Genomic DNA, 18,141 nt, shown 5'->3' with positions numbered 1-18,141 from the left:
TTGTGGAGCAGTCTGAGTACACACAAACTGGATTTTCTTGGAAATGAAAGCAGACCCAAAGATCCTCTGTAGAAAGTGCACCCAATACCCTCCAGTCAGTAACAGAAGCACGGGTGTCAGAGTGGGCTGTACCACCTCTAAGTCCTCTAGTTTATACCACATGCCCAGGCACCAACAAGCAGGATCCTGACGTGTTCTCAAGCTCATGTGAATCCATGGCGTGCTTCTTGTGCCCTATAGTGAATCAAGTAGCTTTTGTATCTTCAGATTTTCTGCTGAATGACATCCCTCGGGTCTTTGCAACTACATTGCAATTTTTTTCAGCAGTCTAACTTTTCTTTTGCTTCTTCTCATTATTTAGCTTCTTTGCCTTCTCTCCCCTTTCTGGCTTCTTTCTGAGCTTTCTGTATCTTCTACAAAATCTTGCTGATTTGTTTGTTTGGTTTTTTTCTGCTTTCCCACTGCTCTTTCTCTCAATGGCAACCTCAAGCCCCTCACTCTCCCATCACGCTGCCGCTGCCAGGTACGCCATCAACCACTATTTTCTCACCTGCCCCACCAAAAGGCTCCAGTTCCAGGCTCCCCTAGGAACAATGTTTTATCGCTTGTAGAACAGCTTTACTTACCCACTTCTGTTTAGCTACCACTCCTTACATTCTCATTACTGGTCTCTTCCTCAAGTGGCTTGCCCAGCTAACACATGATCCCTAGGGTGGCATACGGTGGAGAGCTGGATGGGCGGGCATTGATGCACCTGGCACGAGGCAGTGTCTCTGAAGAGGTGCCATCAGCCCCAACACAGGGGATTGGAATGTATGTCGTCTGGGTGCTAAAAACCTCGTGGGCGGGAGGGTGGAGGTAGTTTCTGGGACCTGATTGAGGCAGGAAAGGTGGGCAAAATTAAGTATTGATAGGACACAAAGTAACAGGAAGATGTGGTGACTCGCTTGATGGGATGCCTCAGCAATAAGTTTGGACACACAAAAGACGGATTCTTTCTTAAAAGGATAGAAGGGAAGACAGACTTGCCTACCCTGGGTGGGAGTAAGAAGATGTTTCCTCTCCTGAATAGGGGAGAATTGTTTTCCATCCCATGAAACCTTATCATTTGCACTGCCTAACTCTTACAAAGTCATATTCCCCACTACACCATGAGCACAGACACTGTAAACCTTATCTGCCACTTTCTAAAAATACCAGAGAGCAAGCAACCCCCTCCCATGTTCACCCATCTATTATGCTGAATTATGGGATTGTCAGCTATAATTTTCCCTGGCAAACCACTCAGTCCAAGACACAAGAGGTTTTTTGAGGGTTGATGAGACAATTATCACAGATGTGTGAGAAAAATAAGCAAAACAGGTTTAGAGGGGGAATAAATAGAGAGATCTTGGCAATCTATTGCTTTTCACCCAACATGTCACATTTTCCACACAGCAAAAGAGAATTACTACACCTATTCCAGTCAGTTTGCTCCTGGACACATAGCCCTGCAACAACCTACTGCAGTCAGTAGGTTGAATCATCTTGAATTCATGGGCCAGCCTGGCAGCCCCAGCCCCTTGCAGGTTTGTGAAAGAGAAGGCCATAGGGATGGCATTCCAAGTGAAAGAATTAAAGAGTTGCTAGTAGCCTCTCTATTGAGGTGGTCAAACTATCCAGCCCAAAGGCACTACAAAATCCATATGGATTGGAGTTTTATCTCTGCCCTGAATGAAGGTGATGCACATGCACTTGCTCATGATGGGAAGAAGAAAGGAAATGTTTTATTTCTCGAGGCAATTCATAACACAGCTTCCTGTTTTTTGGTCAGAAATTTGGCATAGCTTTTTACATCCCATTACAATAATTGATCTTTTATTATTTACAAAGAACCACTGAACTATACATGTTTGTTGAATTCCAGTATGAGCTGAATAACTACAATTTGTGATGGGGCTACACAAATTTCCTCGGCACAATAATTTCTTTCAGAATTAATTCTGCCAGCCACTGACTAAACAGAGCTTCTGCATGTCATTCTTCTGCCCTCTTTGTCCCTCTTACCAATAGCCAGCCATGCTGCAATCATATCCATTTCTAAGCTGGGAGAGGGAAGTGTGAAGGTATTGCAAATAATTCAAATAAACATGCAGCAACAGAATGTAGCATTCATTTGTAAGGTCCAGTATATAACAGCTGATGAATTTATACCAAATAGCCACAAGAGCTTCTTTATCACAAACTACGCTGAATGTCAAGAAAAGCCGCAAGACAATGTGCAAAACTCTCTGTTCATGAAATCTAACTTAGACAAAAGAGATGCTGGTGACACAGGAATTCAAGAGCAAAGCTCCCTTTAATTTAACAAATCTCAAAATGACACCCACAAGCATAAGAAATCCACTTGAAACAATCCTGGTCTCCTAGGGAAATGAAAAGGAGATGGAACGGGTGTCAGCCACCTACTCTTGGCTCTTGATCCCTTCAGGTCATTCTACTAATTTCCTATTGCAAAACATTGCCTAATGCCTAATTGCCAGTTGTCACAGGGAACCAGAATTACGACCCATTTATTTTTTCAGTGCAAGGAGAAGCAAACGCGGCACTGAGCTCTGTCTGTAGTGCCTTACATGGAAGGGTTAAATCAGGTATAAACAATCTTTTCCTGTACAGTAGTCAGCTTTCGAGCAGATGCATATACACTGTGAACAGATAAAAACCAGCAATGAGACATAACAGCTTTCAGGAAATGCCACCATGGTTTTGCCTTCCCAATACGCACCCTACTGCAGACACAGACTGGAAATAACACTGGGCATGGCCTCAAAGAGCAGGTATCACAGAGTCACAGAAATTTTGGGAACCACTCTTTCCAGGTATGCTTTCTTCCTGTTCAGTACTAACTATTCCAGTGACTCTGAGGGGATATCAGGAGTTTGCAGCCTGCCTTTCTTGTAATGCCTTTCTTATCAGACTACCAGAACATTGTATGTCCCCAGCAGATACTGTTCCAAAGGAGCACTGACACATCAGCTTCAGTCACGTGGTGCTTCAGATGTTGAAGTAATACATTCCCTAAAGGTTAACAAAGAGAAATTTCTATCTGAGGTGAATGACAATGACCATGACTATCAATCATGGTCAACCATCTATCAGCTGATCTTTTTTATAGTAAATATACAGGGTATATTGTTTAACTGTTTTGAGTTGTAACATGATCCAAAACTGCTTACATCTAGAAGTACAGAAGTACACACAAGCATTGCCATTAGGCACATAAAGGTGTTACTATTGCTAAATGTTCTTCTGACTCCAGTTTTAGGGCTCCCTAGTACTTCTGTGTGAGTTTTACCATGCTACAAAGCAGACTGATCTACTTAGAAAAGCCTTGTAAGTCAATGACAGAGGGTCAAGAGAGCAAACCTGGGCTGGTTAGCCAGCATCAGTTAATATCCAGGAGTACCAGGATTATGCTTTGCAGGATAAGAAAGTCTTTCAAACAGGACTGACCAGAGCATTGTGCACTCCATTAATTCTGATGTGTGTACTTACACATGAAAACTACTAAGAATATATCTTTTTCAATTGCAGCTATTAAAAATAAAATTAAAAAAAAAACCAAAACCAAACAACAAACAAACAAAACAAAAAAAAAAGGGGGGAGAAAAAAAGGGCCTTTTTGTTTTTTGCTTATGTCTTCTCTATGTTTCAACCTCAAATTCCACACCTGATTGCTACTCAAAGGGGAAATAATCTCTGGTAGGTTTTTTTTTATATTTATCGAGACCGAGGTTCATGTTTTACTGGTGAAAAATCCTCCAAAAAGCCAGAATAACCTTAAAGATCACCTATTGCATGGTAAGCGATGTCAAGTGCAATATTTATCTATAGAAACTACACTGTTTTCAGGCACTTAAATGCAACTCTGTACTCCTCTGCATTAACATTCTAACTGATCTATGTCTGCTGCTCTTAAGGTCTGTACAGATCCCATCTACACCACTAAACAGATGTGTGTTTATATCTGACCACAGTAAGATTGTGCTATTTATGCTTTATCTTTGGCCATCAACATTTGAATTATGAAAACATTGAAGAAGTATGTTTGACTACTGTATCACTCATAGGATGACTGTAATACATTTAGCTCTGACCACACAAGCATTATTGTTTCCACACAACATAAATTCAACAATTACAGAACCTTATTTATTGTATCCTGTAGCTTACAACAGGCTTGAGTCTTTGTATCACAAAACAGGGAAATCCACTACATGTTCTGACTACATTTGTTTGCCTTAGCAATGCATAGATATCACAGATGTGTAAGCATTACACGACTTTCAATACATATCTCACATATTGTCCATATAAATCTTGTATATGATTTGTGTATCATTGATGCTAAATGCAATAAAATAATTTGTCAATGCCCAACATTTATTGCATTGGTTAAATGCATAACATTTTCTCCCAGCTCTGGCTTAGGAGTGACTGCAAACACAGCACAGGGTCCTTTGGGGCAATTCCTGAAAGATGTCAGCATTCATCCCCTTTCATCATTTTCTCCACAAACAGCTATGGAATATGGGCACATCCATCAGTTCTTGTTGCCTTCATCATGGCAACATGGTCCATAATGGAATCATTTGTTCCAATGTATCACTTCAGTTGTGTTGTACTTATTACCCCTTTTTTTAATACCACATGGCCTGCATTGTAAGAAATGCACGCTAGCTCTTTCCCATTACCCTCGTCCATCATTCTGTATCATTCAGAGACTTGTATTCCCCTTATCCAGTGATCTAGATCATTTATGAGTGTGTTGAGAAATAAAAGTCCTAGCTGGTCCCTCTCTCCACTGTAACAACAGCTAAGAAGCACAACAATTTTCCTCTTCTAAATTTTGGCACCATTCACATATATTTTAAATAATACTTAAAGAATTTTATTTAAATTTAAATATACCAGAACTAACCCTTTTCCTTCTAAATCTTGCCAACAAGTTTTAATGGAAAAAATATTACGCTAAGAACATTAATTTTATATGCAACATAAAAAAACATATTTGAGACCCCAAAAGCATGGAAATAAAACTTAAAAGACCACAGGAGCATACATTCTATTTCAAGAGTCAGGCAATTAATGTCTAAGGCTAAGAACGTGCTTACCTATAGTCCTGGTGACGGATGAAATCAAACATTTGCTTGCCTGATGTGAAGGGGTAAAACTCCTGCGGCCTTTAGACCAGACCTCTGATCATATTTCAAAGAATGTTGTCACTTTTAACTCTCCCTTCCTGAAATTGTTTTCTAGAGCTTTCTTCTGACTGTTATGTCAAGAACACCTGCTAAAATGGGAAAAAATACATTACTACAAGTATTAAAAATGAGTACAATGTGACAATTGAAAAAATACAGAACGTACATTCTGCAAACTCAGTCTATACCTGAGGAAGAAGTTGTACAATTTACTGCTCAGCATTGTTCAGCATTATTGTTTTATTAATTCCTTATCACAATTTATTTGGTTATTAACTCAGAAGATTCTCACCACGATCCTAAATAGTATAGTGCACCTCCAGACATCCTCACAGCTGCATGGCCTGTTTTGAAAGGCATGGCCTTGTTATGGACAGCAGCTCAGCCAGTGTCATGACTTTTCATATTGCAGGCTGGCATGACACAATCCTCCCACTCCCAAGACATGAGCCCAGCTCGCTCTACCCACGCTCCCAGCAGGATGATGTGGGCCAGGCAGCTCAGTTTAAATGTCATTTTGATGAAAGCATCAAACCAAAGCTCATAGCGCAGCTCAATGAGGCGCTTCCATGAGCGCAGATCCTGCCTTTCGATCTAGAACTGCGTCAGGTCCCAGAGCTTGCAGGCAGGAGACTGGCAGCCATGGATGGGGCCAGGACACCCTCAAGACAAGCCCTTGGGCTGCACTCACAGACATTCACCCCAGAAGCCTCCCAGAGATACAGAGGATTGAGCAGCCTTCCTAAATCAGAGCATTGTTTCAATTGTTTCAGTCTCCAGGAATTTAGACTTAAGAACTGTACCATTTAAGGCAAACTGCAAGGAATGATTTTCCAGAAGTCTCACTGGGCAGGTGGCAGGAAGAGGCTGGCAGAGTGAGGGAGGATAGAAGTGGGCGCAGGGGAGGTGAGGTCTAGTGCTGTTGTTCACAAAATTGGATTCATTGCACAGGTTGTAATAAGCCAATAATTACAGTACACACTTGAGAGAGATGTTGATTATCTATTTTAGAGTTGCACAATCATGGGTCCTCGGTGGTATTTCACAAATCAAGCATGCCAACCATCAAAATTTTTCATTTTAGCAAACAAAGGTATTAATGTTCATTGGTTACAAGTTACATAGTTCTCCTTTTAATTAGTATTGTATCTTCTATTGTTTAATGATTCTCTTGCTTCTCATGCTAATTAGTCCACAGGCTCAGTCTTTCTCTTCTTTTGGGCCAGTGGGTTTCTTGAGTTGGTGGCCGTAAGTCAGTGGTTGCCATCTCCCACTGACAGAATTACCTTTCCCACAGTTGAAGCTGATTCAGCACAGTTGCTGAGTTGTCTTCATTAGTTTCTTCCTTATCTTGGGAATTCTGCCAGATGTCTTTGTGGCCCATAAATATTGCATTCTTTGTGTCCACTATGAGTGATACATCCTTCTTTCCAAGCTTTGCTAACCTCCCCCTGGGCTGAGATCGTTGAAGCATGTCCAGCCCTAAACCTTAACAAGGCAATTTTACCAACAAGTAATTTGTCTTTCTGACACCTGGACACCACTTAGAGATTGTTTGTTAGGTGTTATCTTATAGTCTTAAGCTGAGCCAGGGGAGATTTAGGTTGAATATTAGGTTGTATTTCTTCACAGAAAGAGTGCTTGGGAATTGGAATGGACTGCCCAGGGAGATGGTGGAGGCACCATCCTTGGAGGTGTTTAACGAGACTGGATGTGGCACTTAGTGCCATGGTCTAGTTGACACCGTGGTGTTGGATCATAGGTTGGACTCGATCTCAGAAGTCTTTTCCAACCTAACTGATTCCGTGATTCCGTGATCCGTTTTCACCGATTAAATCGCCTTTCTTGTTGATTAGCTTTGAGAGCACGCAAGGACCAAACATCAGAGGACACCCTTTCTGAAGAAAACGTTTACACGCTCCACGTTTCGCCCCGGCGCGGGCGGCTGAGGGGAGCCCGCGTCCCTGCGGGGCCGGGCTGTGCCCGCCCGGGCCCGGCGCGGCGCTGCCGCCGGTGGCCGCTGGGGGCTCCCGCCGGGCGGCGCGGCCCGTCCCGCCATTGCCGGGACATGGAGGGTGAGAGCACCTCGGCCCTGCTCTCGGGCTTCGTCTTCGGCGCGCTCGCCTTCCAGCACCTCAGCACCGACTCGGACACGGTGGGTGCCGCGGGGGGAGGATGGCCGGGGAAACGGAGGGAGGGAGGGGCCGCCCCCGCCGTGGCCGCGCCGCCGCCGGGCCTCCCCCTGCCCGGGCTCCCGGCGCGGCCCCGCGGCTGTGGGGCTCTGCCGCCCCGCCGCGCCCGGGGGTCGCTTTGTGTGCGAGCGGCGGGGAAACGCGGGGTCTTCCCGGTAAACCGAGAGGCTGCGGCGGCTGCAGCGCCGTGTCTGCCCAGGAGCGAGCGAAGGGCTGGTCGGGCCGCCTAGCCCGAGCCTGGGCGGCGGGCAGCATCCGCACAGCCGTGCGGTGCTCGCTGCTGAACCAGAACAGGAGGGACGGGAGACACCCGAGGAGGACACATCGCTACTTGTTGGTTTTTGGTATTTTTCCTTCGGAACTACGGGCTAGCATTGAAAAATTAGTAAAAACCTATCTGTTTAAAAAAAAAAAAGTTCATTTTGACACCTTTTTTTTCTTTTTCTGAAGACAGCATTTGGACTTAATAGGAGAGGGCAAATCCTCTTAGAATACCCTGAGTTGGAAGGGACCCATAAGGATAATCAAAGTCCAACTCCTGGCCCTGCATAGGAGGACAGCCCTAAGAGTCACACCACGTCCCTGAGAGCATTGTCCAAACGCTTCTTGAACTGTCAGGCTTGGTGCTGTGACCACTTCCCTGGGGAGCCTATTCCAGTTCCCAACCACCCTCTGGGTGAAAAACCTTTTCCTTTATCCAGCCTAAACCTCCCCCAACTCAGCTTCATGCTGTTTCCTCGAGTCCTGTCACTAGTCACAAGAGTGAAGAGATCAGTGCTTGCCCCTCCTCTGCCCCGCAGGAGGAAGTTGTAGACTGCAATGAGGTCTCCCCTCAGTCTCCTCCAAGCTGAACAGACCAAGCGACCTCAGCTGCTCCTCATACGGCTTCCCCTCAAGGCCCTTCACCATCTTCATGGCCCTTCTTTGGACATTCTCTAATAACTTTGTATTTTTCTTATATTGCGGCACCCAAAATTGCACATAGGATTGGAGATAAGGCCCCACCACCACCAAGTACAGCAGGAGTGTCTGTTCAATGCTACGGTTAACATGAACACTTTTTTCCTCTTCCCCTCTACAGGAAGGTTTTCTCCTTGGAGATGTGAAAGGTGAAGCCAAGAACAGCATTACTGACTCACAAATGGATGATGTTGAAGTTGTTTATACAATAGGTTAGTCTGTCCATATTTTTAATACCCTGCTTGGTTTCAGGCAATATATGAATGCTTTAGTTTTGAAGGAGGGCAGTCAAAAACTTCCAGCAATATCAAAGCCGTGAGATCCAGGAGTACACCCTGGTGTAAAAACCATTATTTTGCAACATTTCAATTGCTACAAAAGTTACAATGCTACTGCAGAAAACAGAGTAACTTAAAATAAATACTAGTTCTTAGTTCCTTGAATAGCTGCTCTTTACCAAGTATCTCGTCAGATTAAAGGTAATTTAGGGTTTAGACTCCTACTTTGTCTTGGCACAACACAAACTCTCCTGAACTACAGTTGCCCTGAAAAACTTGGTCTGTTTCAGTGATGTGACCTGTAATGTATTAGCATTTATAACCTCATTGGGAGCTTATAAAATACTGTGTCTGAAGGCTGCAAGCTTTTTATTAATTTCATTAAGCAGATGTCAGATGTATTTTTTTTATAGTCTTCACAGGATTGGAGTGGATGTGCATTTTATACTGGCCCTTACATTTGTATACATACATGCACACACAGTTAACTCCATTCCTTTCAAATGCAGTTATACAAAAAGAAACAGAACAAGGTAATGCAGCATGTGTCTTCTTGCCAATCTTCCTGAAAATATGGTAGGGAGAAATTACAACCCATTTTCTAGTTTTACTCTAGGACAAAATTAAGGTGTAACACTTTCCTTCACAGAGTCTCACAGCTGAACCAAAAATGTGGGGAATTTTTTGCAGTGGCATTGATCAGGTTACCCAGAGTCTTGTCATTACATTCTCACAGGCAGACTTAGTTGCTCTAAAGTTTGGAGTTTTTTTCAGTTATCTTGTGAAAATGAAAACAGTGGAGAATTTAGGTTAAAAAAAAGATTTAGAACGCCATTAGATCACCTGCCATTTTTTTTCTGGTTGTCAGCCTGCCATTTATCTACCCTATGGGTTTCTGTTCTTCAGCCTCATCTTACTAACGGCATCTATGCCTTGTTGCAGAGCAACTCAAGGGAAATCTTTCATATTACATACTACTCCTGGACTTTGACAGAAGGGAGAGAGAAATAAAATGCCCAATTTGATTTTTCATTTGACAAAATACACCAAAAAATACAGTTTACAGAAGTGGTTCCCTTTACATTTGAACAAATTAATTAGAATATATTTTTTAAATATTTCCTTTCTTCACCTTATTAATACATTTGTTTTTAAGAAATTATATAGAATTATTTCTTGGTTCTGCTATGAGTTTAATACTGTTCATAGCATACAGAAGAATACACATCATGAACTGATGAACCTGGTGTAATATTACTTTCACTTTCCAGATATACAGAAGCATATTCCCTGCTACCAGCTGTTCAGGTAAGAGTCTTAAGTAAACAGATACAAAACCCATAACTTGAACTCTTCAGGATTTAAACTTATATTACATTACTTGAGAAAATCACCCAATGTAACTGTAGTAGCCATATCAACCTCTTGGAATAACATGCAAAATGCCTTACATTATTCCTGTTTTTGTTCATTATGTCTTTTTTTTGGTGTTTGCCTATATATATGGAAATAGAGATATGACATAGTGCACCTTCTGGTGAGCTATGATACCATATAAACTAAAGAATAATATCAACATACTGAAAAAAGCATCCCTTTACTAAAAGCATACATTCTCACTACTCACCCTCAAAAATAATAATAAAAAAAATTTAAAAATAAATAAAAAGGTAGCATCAGCCATAGGCTTTTAAATGGGTCAAGAACAGAAACACTTGTTAGCCCCATTGCAGGAGTAGTTTCAAAAGCTAGTATTCAAGTTCCATCATAGATGGGAACACAGCTGTGCAGGTTTACACCCCTGTAAAGGGAGTGATGCCTGCTCAGCTGGTGCTACGAAAAAAATTCAGGAGCCGTAAGCTGGGGTGAGATAAGAAAGGGTTTAATTATGCCAAGGCAATAGATGTTACATGGCGCGCGCCGGGCTGCGCCCGGGATGTTACATTTATAACAATATTTGGCCAATCCTAAGTGTGTCCACCCTATAACTTTTGGCCTGGTCCACCCCCTGGCCCGCCTCTCGAAATTGGGTCTGGGGTGCTTTTTGGGACCCCCTCTTCATCATCTTCTTCATCTTCAGCGTACAGAGAGCAGGGTGACCCAGTTCTTTGACTCTGTCCTGCGGTTTAGGCCAAGATACAAGCATTCTCCAAACAAGACAGGGTTGCCTTGACAAGAGACTAAATATTTTCTACTAGATATGGGGATAGGGTGATATAGGGAGTATGGAATGGGGTGAAAGGATTGAGGAATATAAACTAAGGGTACTATGGGGAGGAGGGAGAAAGGGTTTCTAAAATCTACTTCTATTACCTATAAAACTTATAAGGTAGAAAAATAAGAAAATCATTATGGGCTTAAGGCATCAGGAGAATCACAGTCTCCTTCTCAAACCTTTCTGAAAATTAATAAACCCAGCTCTTATTAGAAATGCATTTTATATCAAATTGAAGGCCTCTTATTTTTTTGTAGTTCAGAGAACACAGGTGCTACTTTTAACTTATATCCCAGTAGCACTGATGCCAGAAGAGCATCTGGGCTGTACAAGACCACCTACAGAGCTATTTGAATAATGAAATCACCTGCTCTGTCCCAGCAGAGAAGCTGTGGCAGCATATTGTTATGCTTAATAGGAGGGGGAAAAGACTATTAAAGTGAAATGATTGCCAGAATGCTAGTGAATAGTTATTTCTACAGTAGCATTTTTTCCCCTCTAATTGTCCTAATTTTCTTCTTCTAGCTTTTATAATTCTGCAGGAGAACTGAATGAACTTGCCCTGAAGAAAATACTATCAGGCTGTAAGAAGGTATTTTATTTTCAAATCTAAACCATACTGAGGAGCTCACTGAAATTTTGGAGGCTGTTCTGGATACCTTTTGCATCAAACTTTTTTCCTCTCCTCATTTTAAATCTTTTATCTAGTCCCTTATGCTGCTGGTCAAGGCAGATGCATCATCTCTTCCCCCTAAAAAACCATATTAGGTTATCTTTGGTATATATATGTAGGGTTTGCTACATATATGTCACAACTTTATTTGTTCTTAATAATTTCCCAAGTGAAAACTTCAAGTATCCCAAAGGAATTCTATCAATTTCTAGCTTAAGATGAGTTAAGGTCAGCTCACTCAAATGGTTAAGCACCATTTGACCAAAAAAAATTAGTCTTCTCCACAGAAGAAATTTTTACAGGGGGAAGGTATAAGCTGAAAAGAAACAAAGCACAAAATAGCAGAACAAAGTTTGCAGAGTTTCAGCTTGAGCACAAGCTTAGAAACAGGCCAGTTCAACACATGGTTTTGAAGGAAAGAAGCTGCCATACTGGAATTAGGCTTAGATGTTTTAAGGGTTTCAAGTTAACTGCTTGAATATGTACATATCACCAAACAATTCAGACTTGTGACTTTGTGCTGTATTAACCTTGCTTCAGTGTGGCACACAGGGACAGCTCAATTCAACACTAACAGTGACTTTTCTTCTACCTACAGAGTGTAATAGGATGGTACAAATTCAGACGCAACACAGACCAGACCATGACATTCCGGGAGAGACTTCTCCATAAGAACCTGCAGTCACACCTATCAAATCAGGGTCTTGTATTCCTTCTATTAACCTCTAGTGTGATGACAGAAAGTTGTTCTACTTACAGACTGGAACATGCCTTACATCGGCCACAGGAAGGGTAATAATTGGTTTGTTTTCCACAGTGTGTGCTAACTTGAAACAGTTTTATTTTTTTTTACTTTGTTGCAACTGAATTATTAACACTGTTTATTTTACCCTTGAAACTTACACATTACATAGGATCCCTCCTTATATTGCCAGAGCACAGTTCAAAGCTTACCCTGGGACTCTATTCTGGGATGTCCCTTTATATCTGTAGTGCCAGCATCACCAGGCAGACACTGTCAGCAAATTTATGTACATAAGCTGTTCTTGATCAAGTTGGTTGTCTGTGTAGGACTTCAACCATCCATGGTGTTTATCTTGACATATTAAGATATTTAAATTGGTGGTAACTATTTTCAGAGACATGCTGCCCACAGGCTAGGCTTAGAAGCAAGTATTGCATTATTGTGTATTGTACTCAGAAACGGGGGAAATAATACAGGCTCAGTGTCTAGTTGCTCCTGGAGTTTGCCTTTAGCCTCATCTATGTGTCATGTAATACATTTAGCAAGGACTAACTATACTGTAAACCCCCATCTGGGATGCTTAACAGTCAAGAACTGTTAACTATCTAAAAGAGGCCTCTGGATGTTAATAGATCATGTTTTCATACTTCTGCTTTTTAAGTCTTTTCCAGAAAGTCCCTTTGGTGGTTACCAATCTGGGTATGGCAGAACAGCAAGGCTACAGAACAGTGTCTGGCTCCTGCGTATCTTCTGGCTTTGTGAGAGCAGTAAGACAACACAGGTACAATGCCATATTGACTGACAGCTGTTGCTTTCCGTTTACATACCTATACTTACCTTTCTATAAAAGCATTTAAGTGTTTTTGCAAATGCTACAGCTATATCCTGCTCACTTTTTGTCCTTTATGTGCAATTATTTAGCATTCCACCACACTTGGAAATTACTCTGCCAAGAGAGCAGCTGTCTGTCTCAACATAGGCACCTGCTACTGAAGCTCAAAATGCTTATTTATTCTTTAAAGCTCCTACTAAGTAAGCACTGGGATAACTAACTTGCAATTATACAGTTACATTCTTGGCCCACAGGTCAGAGTTCTTTCACGAGGATGGATCCTTGCAAGAGGTTCATAAGATAAATGAGATGTATGCCACCTTGCAGGAGGAACTCAAGGTAAGCCAGGGATACCTGCCTCACCTTTGGCAGTACTACAGAATTGAAGTCAAGGAGAGGGTACAACATCTTGCACTACATGAGAAACAAACCTGTGTCTTGGAAGGGCATCCAAAAGATCAGGGAGTTCCATTTACTATCAGCAGCTGCACACTATGTTCTCAAAGTTGAAGACTTAAGGTTCCATTTGATAAAAGTACACTGATAAATCTTCAAGTTCACTAATAAATTCTCACAAGAGCATTATTTTGAAGGAGTACTATCCGTAGTTTGTTAGATCTTCTTTGCTTAGATAGGAACAAATAAAAAATCCTGCACCTCATTCAACACAAGGTTTAAGTGATCTCTAAAATCCACCTCAACCTCATTACTTAAGCTTTTTACTACTTTGTGTCCAACTTAATCATGAGTATCTTTAAGGATTTTGCAACAAGGTTAAAGTCAGCTTCTGTGAATACTATAAATCTGATCAAATGCTCTTTTTCTTGCAGAAAATATGCTTTGCAGTAGAAGTCAGTGAACGATCTGTAGAGAAACTCTTAGCAGAGGTGAGGCAATTAAAAGAAGAAATAAAGAGGAAAAAGCAACAAAGTTGTTCAGGTAAGTTAACCAAATGTAATGCCAGCTTTAGACTTCCAAGGTTTGTTCAATTGGCAGAAGCAGAAAACACTTCTGAACTTGAGGCAGCCAAAACAGCAGGGGTAGGAGTGTGCAAGAGGTTTTGCAACTGTAACTTTTTTTTTTTCCCAGGAGAAGAGAGAAACTACACGGGAGAGCCAAAGGAAAATGTTCTCCTTTGTCAGGCACTGCAAACATTTTTCCCCAATTCTGGACTTCAGACATGTATTGTTTCCTTCAAAGGCCAACAGATATCCAAGAACTGCTGTAACATTAACCATAATATTAATGTCACGGACAAACTGACTCTCATGGTAGAGGAAAGAGACTTCACTGAAGCTGAAACAAGACATCTAACCAAGCGTAAAGTCAGAGGGACCACAACAGTATCAAAGTCATTCAAGAAATCCAGATCATTGCAGCTTCATCGAGAATCAATTGCAGACCCAGAGGACAGTGACCAGGACAGGAAGCTTACACTGAGCAGCACCGAATCAGACGAGGATGTGTTGGAAAAAGACAGAGACACAAATGAATACCCACACTCTCCTACTTTCTGATCTGTTAATGATTTGTCAGATGACTTCACACCAAAAACTATTGCCAGCATATTTAAGTGATGTGTCAATTTACAGCACTGCAGGGATGTATATAACATAATGCATTTTTGCAAAACATACAGGTTTTGTTTGGGGTTTTTGTCCAGTGCATGAATCCTGTTCAGCACAACAATGTCTAGATGACATTCCCTCATTTTGCCTTCCAGAGTTCCATCTGTAGTCTCTCTCTCAGGGTTTAAAGACTATGCCAGCAGTCAGATAAGCACATACTGCCTCAAACTAATACAACTTCAAGCTGCTGTTGAAGAAGCAGTACTATCCTTTCCTCAGCAGAAGCTGATGCAGGCAGCACCAAATGAACACAGATAACTTAGAATTAGCAGTCTACTTCAAGTGCCACAATTTAAATACTTTTAATTTATCCTTAGGAAACCAGTACTTGTTCATTTCCCCCATCTTACAATCCAGAGAGGATAAAAAACAGCCACCTAAAGTTTAACAAGACCTGTGAGCTCAGAAAGGGCTCCAGAAAGCTGCCGGTTTCTCTTACTGCCTTAATATTTCATACTTCCTTCAGACAATAAATTTTAGAGACTTCATAAAATTAATAAAAATCCAACTGACATTCACCCCTCAGTCAACCATGCACTATGCTAAAAAAACACATTTCCAGTAAGCAAGTATATGAACATGAAACACAGTTTTATTGTTTATTTCTTTACAGTATTTTACTCTGGATACTTGATATTACATATCTTGGGGTCTGTGAGAAATTGTGGGTTCTTAAGCACAACTGGCATAAATCCTGTCAAGAGATAAGATGGAGGTATTCTTAATAGAAAAGTAAGCTTGCCTTAGAAAACTCAGAAGCATAATCATACTTACCAAGTACTTGAGCTCTTCTAATAGATTTTGTAACTTCCCTCTGCTTCTTGTGGCACAAGCCTAAAGAGATGAATTATTTTCAACACTAAATAAGCCATTAGTCTCAAGGGTGAAAGGGATATTACTGATAATTCCCTCTATCTTTGTATAAGTCTTCCTAGAAAAATGCACATGTGCTTTTACTGTTACATACAAAATGCATATAACTAAGGGATATTTTTATTCCTTGATGAAGGCTACTAAGTCAGAGGAATACTCTTACAAAATGTAAGAGTATTTTTGGAAAGATTGCTGATGCACAGTTACTTAGAAGACCATGAATATTAACTGGTAAATTTTTAATTTAATACTTCACATACCTGTTATATGTCTGCCATAAATGCAGCCAGTATAAGGAGAAACAAACTGGGAAAGAAGCTACTTAAAAATAAGAAAATCAAAGTTAGTTTAAGAACTTTTTTTAGATATTTACTTTATGTTACTACTTGCCCTCTATTTTTTTTTCCCCCATATGTTTTTACAAAACACAGTTCTACCTAAAGAAAAAGCAGAGCTTGGAACTAAACAGTATTTTCTATGGCATAACATTTAAGCTGGATGACAGCTGGATTGTAACCAAGGACTCTTATTTGGGAAATGAGAAAACTGTCACACTAATACACAGAACTTGATCAGCTTATAACTACATTATTTGAGCCTTAATCTGCACACATTTTCAAGTTTTAAACCCCTACACATATGAATGGATTTTTATGTTTGGGGGTTTTTAGGTTGGTTTTTTTTTTTTAGTTCTTGTGGACTTCTGACACACACATTTAAAAATAGTAAACCACTTACCTTCATCCGAGGACATGAGTTTTCACTCACCTGCACATTCTTGTAGTCTACTTTTATTTCACATAAGATACATCTTTTTGGAGGCTCCTTATAAGGGTTCTCCATTTGTATGGGCTGAAATTAGAGAATTTTTAACATCTTTAAGCTTCACCAGAAAATAAAGAACATTTGTTACTTTGAATCCTTCAGGCAAGATATACCTTGAAACCAGAAGAGATATTTAGGGCACCACTGAAGTTTTTAAATAACTTCCCTAACTCTATTTCCCTAACACACTGATTGGTACAGAGACATCTAAAAGACTTCTTACAGGTAAACAGCCTTTTATATTTTAGTAATAATGATACTGTAACAAGTCTATTAAAGCATTCAGTGAGATGGTGGTTACACCTGTTACTAGGAAGTCAATATCTGCAGAAGCTCGTAGTGAGGTAGCTCTGTCTGATAAGTCACAAGAGTCTTTTTTTGAAAAGAATTTCAAAGCAAGTGGCCTGAGGGAGCTCCTGTCTGGTCACACACTTTAAAGAGAGATTTCCAAGGACTGAAAGACTCCTCAAGCTTCAGAATACACCCAACACCAAATCCTCGCAAGAAATCACAGAATTGTCAGGGTTGGAATGGACCTTTGGAGATCATCCAGTCCAACACCCCTGCCAAGGCAGGGTCATCCTATTGCACAGGAATGCCATCCAGGTGGGTTTGGAATGTCTCCAGAAAGGGAGACTCCACAACCACCCTGTTGTGGCAGCCTGTTCCAGTGCTCTACCACCCTCAGTGTATAGAAGTTTTTCCTCATGCTGAGGTGGAACTTCCTGTGTTTCAGTTTATGGCCACTGCTCCTTGTCCTGTCACTGGGCACCACCAAAAAAGGTCTGGCACCATCCTCTGGGCACCTGCCTTTGAGGTATTTATATGCACTTTGCAGGCACAGGTAGAATTTGGGCAGAGAACGAATATTTTAAGAAGTTTTTGCTGGTGCCAAACCCCACATTTTTTAATGTAAACCTAGTGCACTCTCTTAAGTCTTTTTCTCAGCTATGTACACCAGCTGGTGCTACCAAAACTTTTGCTCCACATTCGAGTTACTGAGGCAGCAGGTTTAAGGACTGCAGTTAAGATACTGAAATACAGATCAATGGTGCCGTAACTCTCAGCACCCGGTGACCTCCTGCTCTGCAACACAACGGATCCGTAGCCACCAGGCCAAAGCCTTTTCAGACACAGCTGAAAACAGAAAGTCGGGCTTTTTCAGCCCCACTGAAGCCCCTGCTGCGCAGGGTGGGCGGCGGACGGGGGGTTCGGGGGAGCCTCACCTGGTCGGGGTGCTCGGGTTGCGCCTGGGGCTGCCCCTCGTGCTGCAGGCGGCGCGGGCGCGCCCACAGCGCCGCTGCAAGGGAGAAAGTGACAGGGTTAGCGGCGGCGCGGTGGGACGGGGGGAGTGAGGGAGCGGGAGGGACGCACCAGGAACCAGCCGCTGCCAGTAACCCTGCGCCGACACGACCCGCGCCGCCATGATACCCGCGCACGGCCGCTTCTGCCCGCGCGTCACTGCCGCCCCCCGGCCAATGGCGGAGCAGCCTGCCCCGCTCGGGGCAGGCGATTGGCCGTCGCGTGGTCACGTGCACGTCGCGGCGGGTTGTTGCCGGAAGTGCCCGCTCCCGCTTCATGGCGGTCGTAACTCACCCGCGCGACTGGGTGTCCCCTCGTCCTGTCCCGCCGTGGCCGTGACGGCCCCGTGCAGCCCTGGCCGCAGGGCAGCGGCTG

The 18,141-nt window shown here is 42.1% G+C and overlaps 2 protein-coding genes across 2 annotated transcripts; one reads left to right on the top strand and one right to left on the bottom strand.

Moving 5' to 3' along the window:
- Positions 1–7,278: 7,278 nt before the first annotated feature.
- Positions 7,279–15,332, top strand: ABRAXAS1 (abraxas 1, BRCA1 A complex subunit). Its single transcript, XM_027692765.1, has 9 exons — positions 7,279–7,398; positions 8,517–8,607; positions 9,945–9,981; positions 11,414–11,480; positions 12,160–12,353; positions 12,968–13,087; positions 13,393–13,477; positions 13,969–14,077; positions 14,228–15,332. Exons 1-9 carry the CDS (start codon positions 7,312–7,314, stop codon positions 14,653–14,655), a joined length of 1,218 nt encoding a protein of 405 aa, XP_027548566.1. The 5' UTR covers positions 7,279–7,311; the 3' UTR covers positions 14,656–15,332.
- Positions 15,333–15,340: 8 nt separating this feature from the next.
- On the bottom strand, positions 15,341–17,918 carry MRPS18C (mitochondrial ribosomal protein S18C). Its single transcript, XM_027692766.1, has 6 exons — positions 17,839–17,918; positions 17,691–17,764; positions 16,408–16,491; positions 15,900–15,957; positions 15,541–15,600; positions 15,341–15,460 (listed from the first exon to the last, which is right to left on the bottom strand). The coding sequence occupies exons 1-6, from the start codon at positions 17,888–17,890 to the stop codon at positions 15,384–15,386; spliced, it is 405 nt and encodes a 134-aa protein (XP_027548567.1). The 5' UTR covers positions 17,891–17,918; the 3' UTR covers positions 15,341–15,383.
- Positions 17,919–18,141: the final 223 nt, after the last annotated feature.

This window comes from Neopelma chrysocephalum, unplaced genomic scaffold (genome assembly GCF_003984885.1).
Source record: "Neopelma chrysocephalum unplaced genomic scaffold, ASM398488v2 Primary Assembly neopelma1_88, whole genome shotgun sequence".
Classification (NCBI taxonomy): Eukaryota; Metazoa; Chordata; class Aves; order Passeriformes; family Pipridae; genus Neopelma; species Neopelma chrysocephalum.
This window is presented reverse-complemented; position numbering and strand designations above follow the sequence as displayed.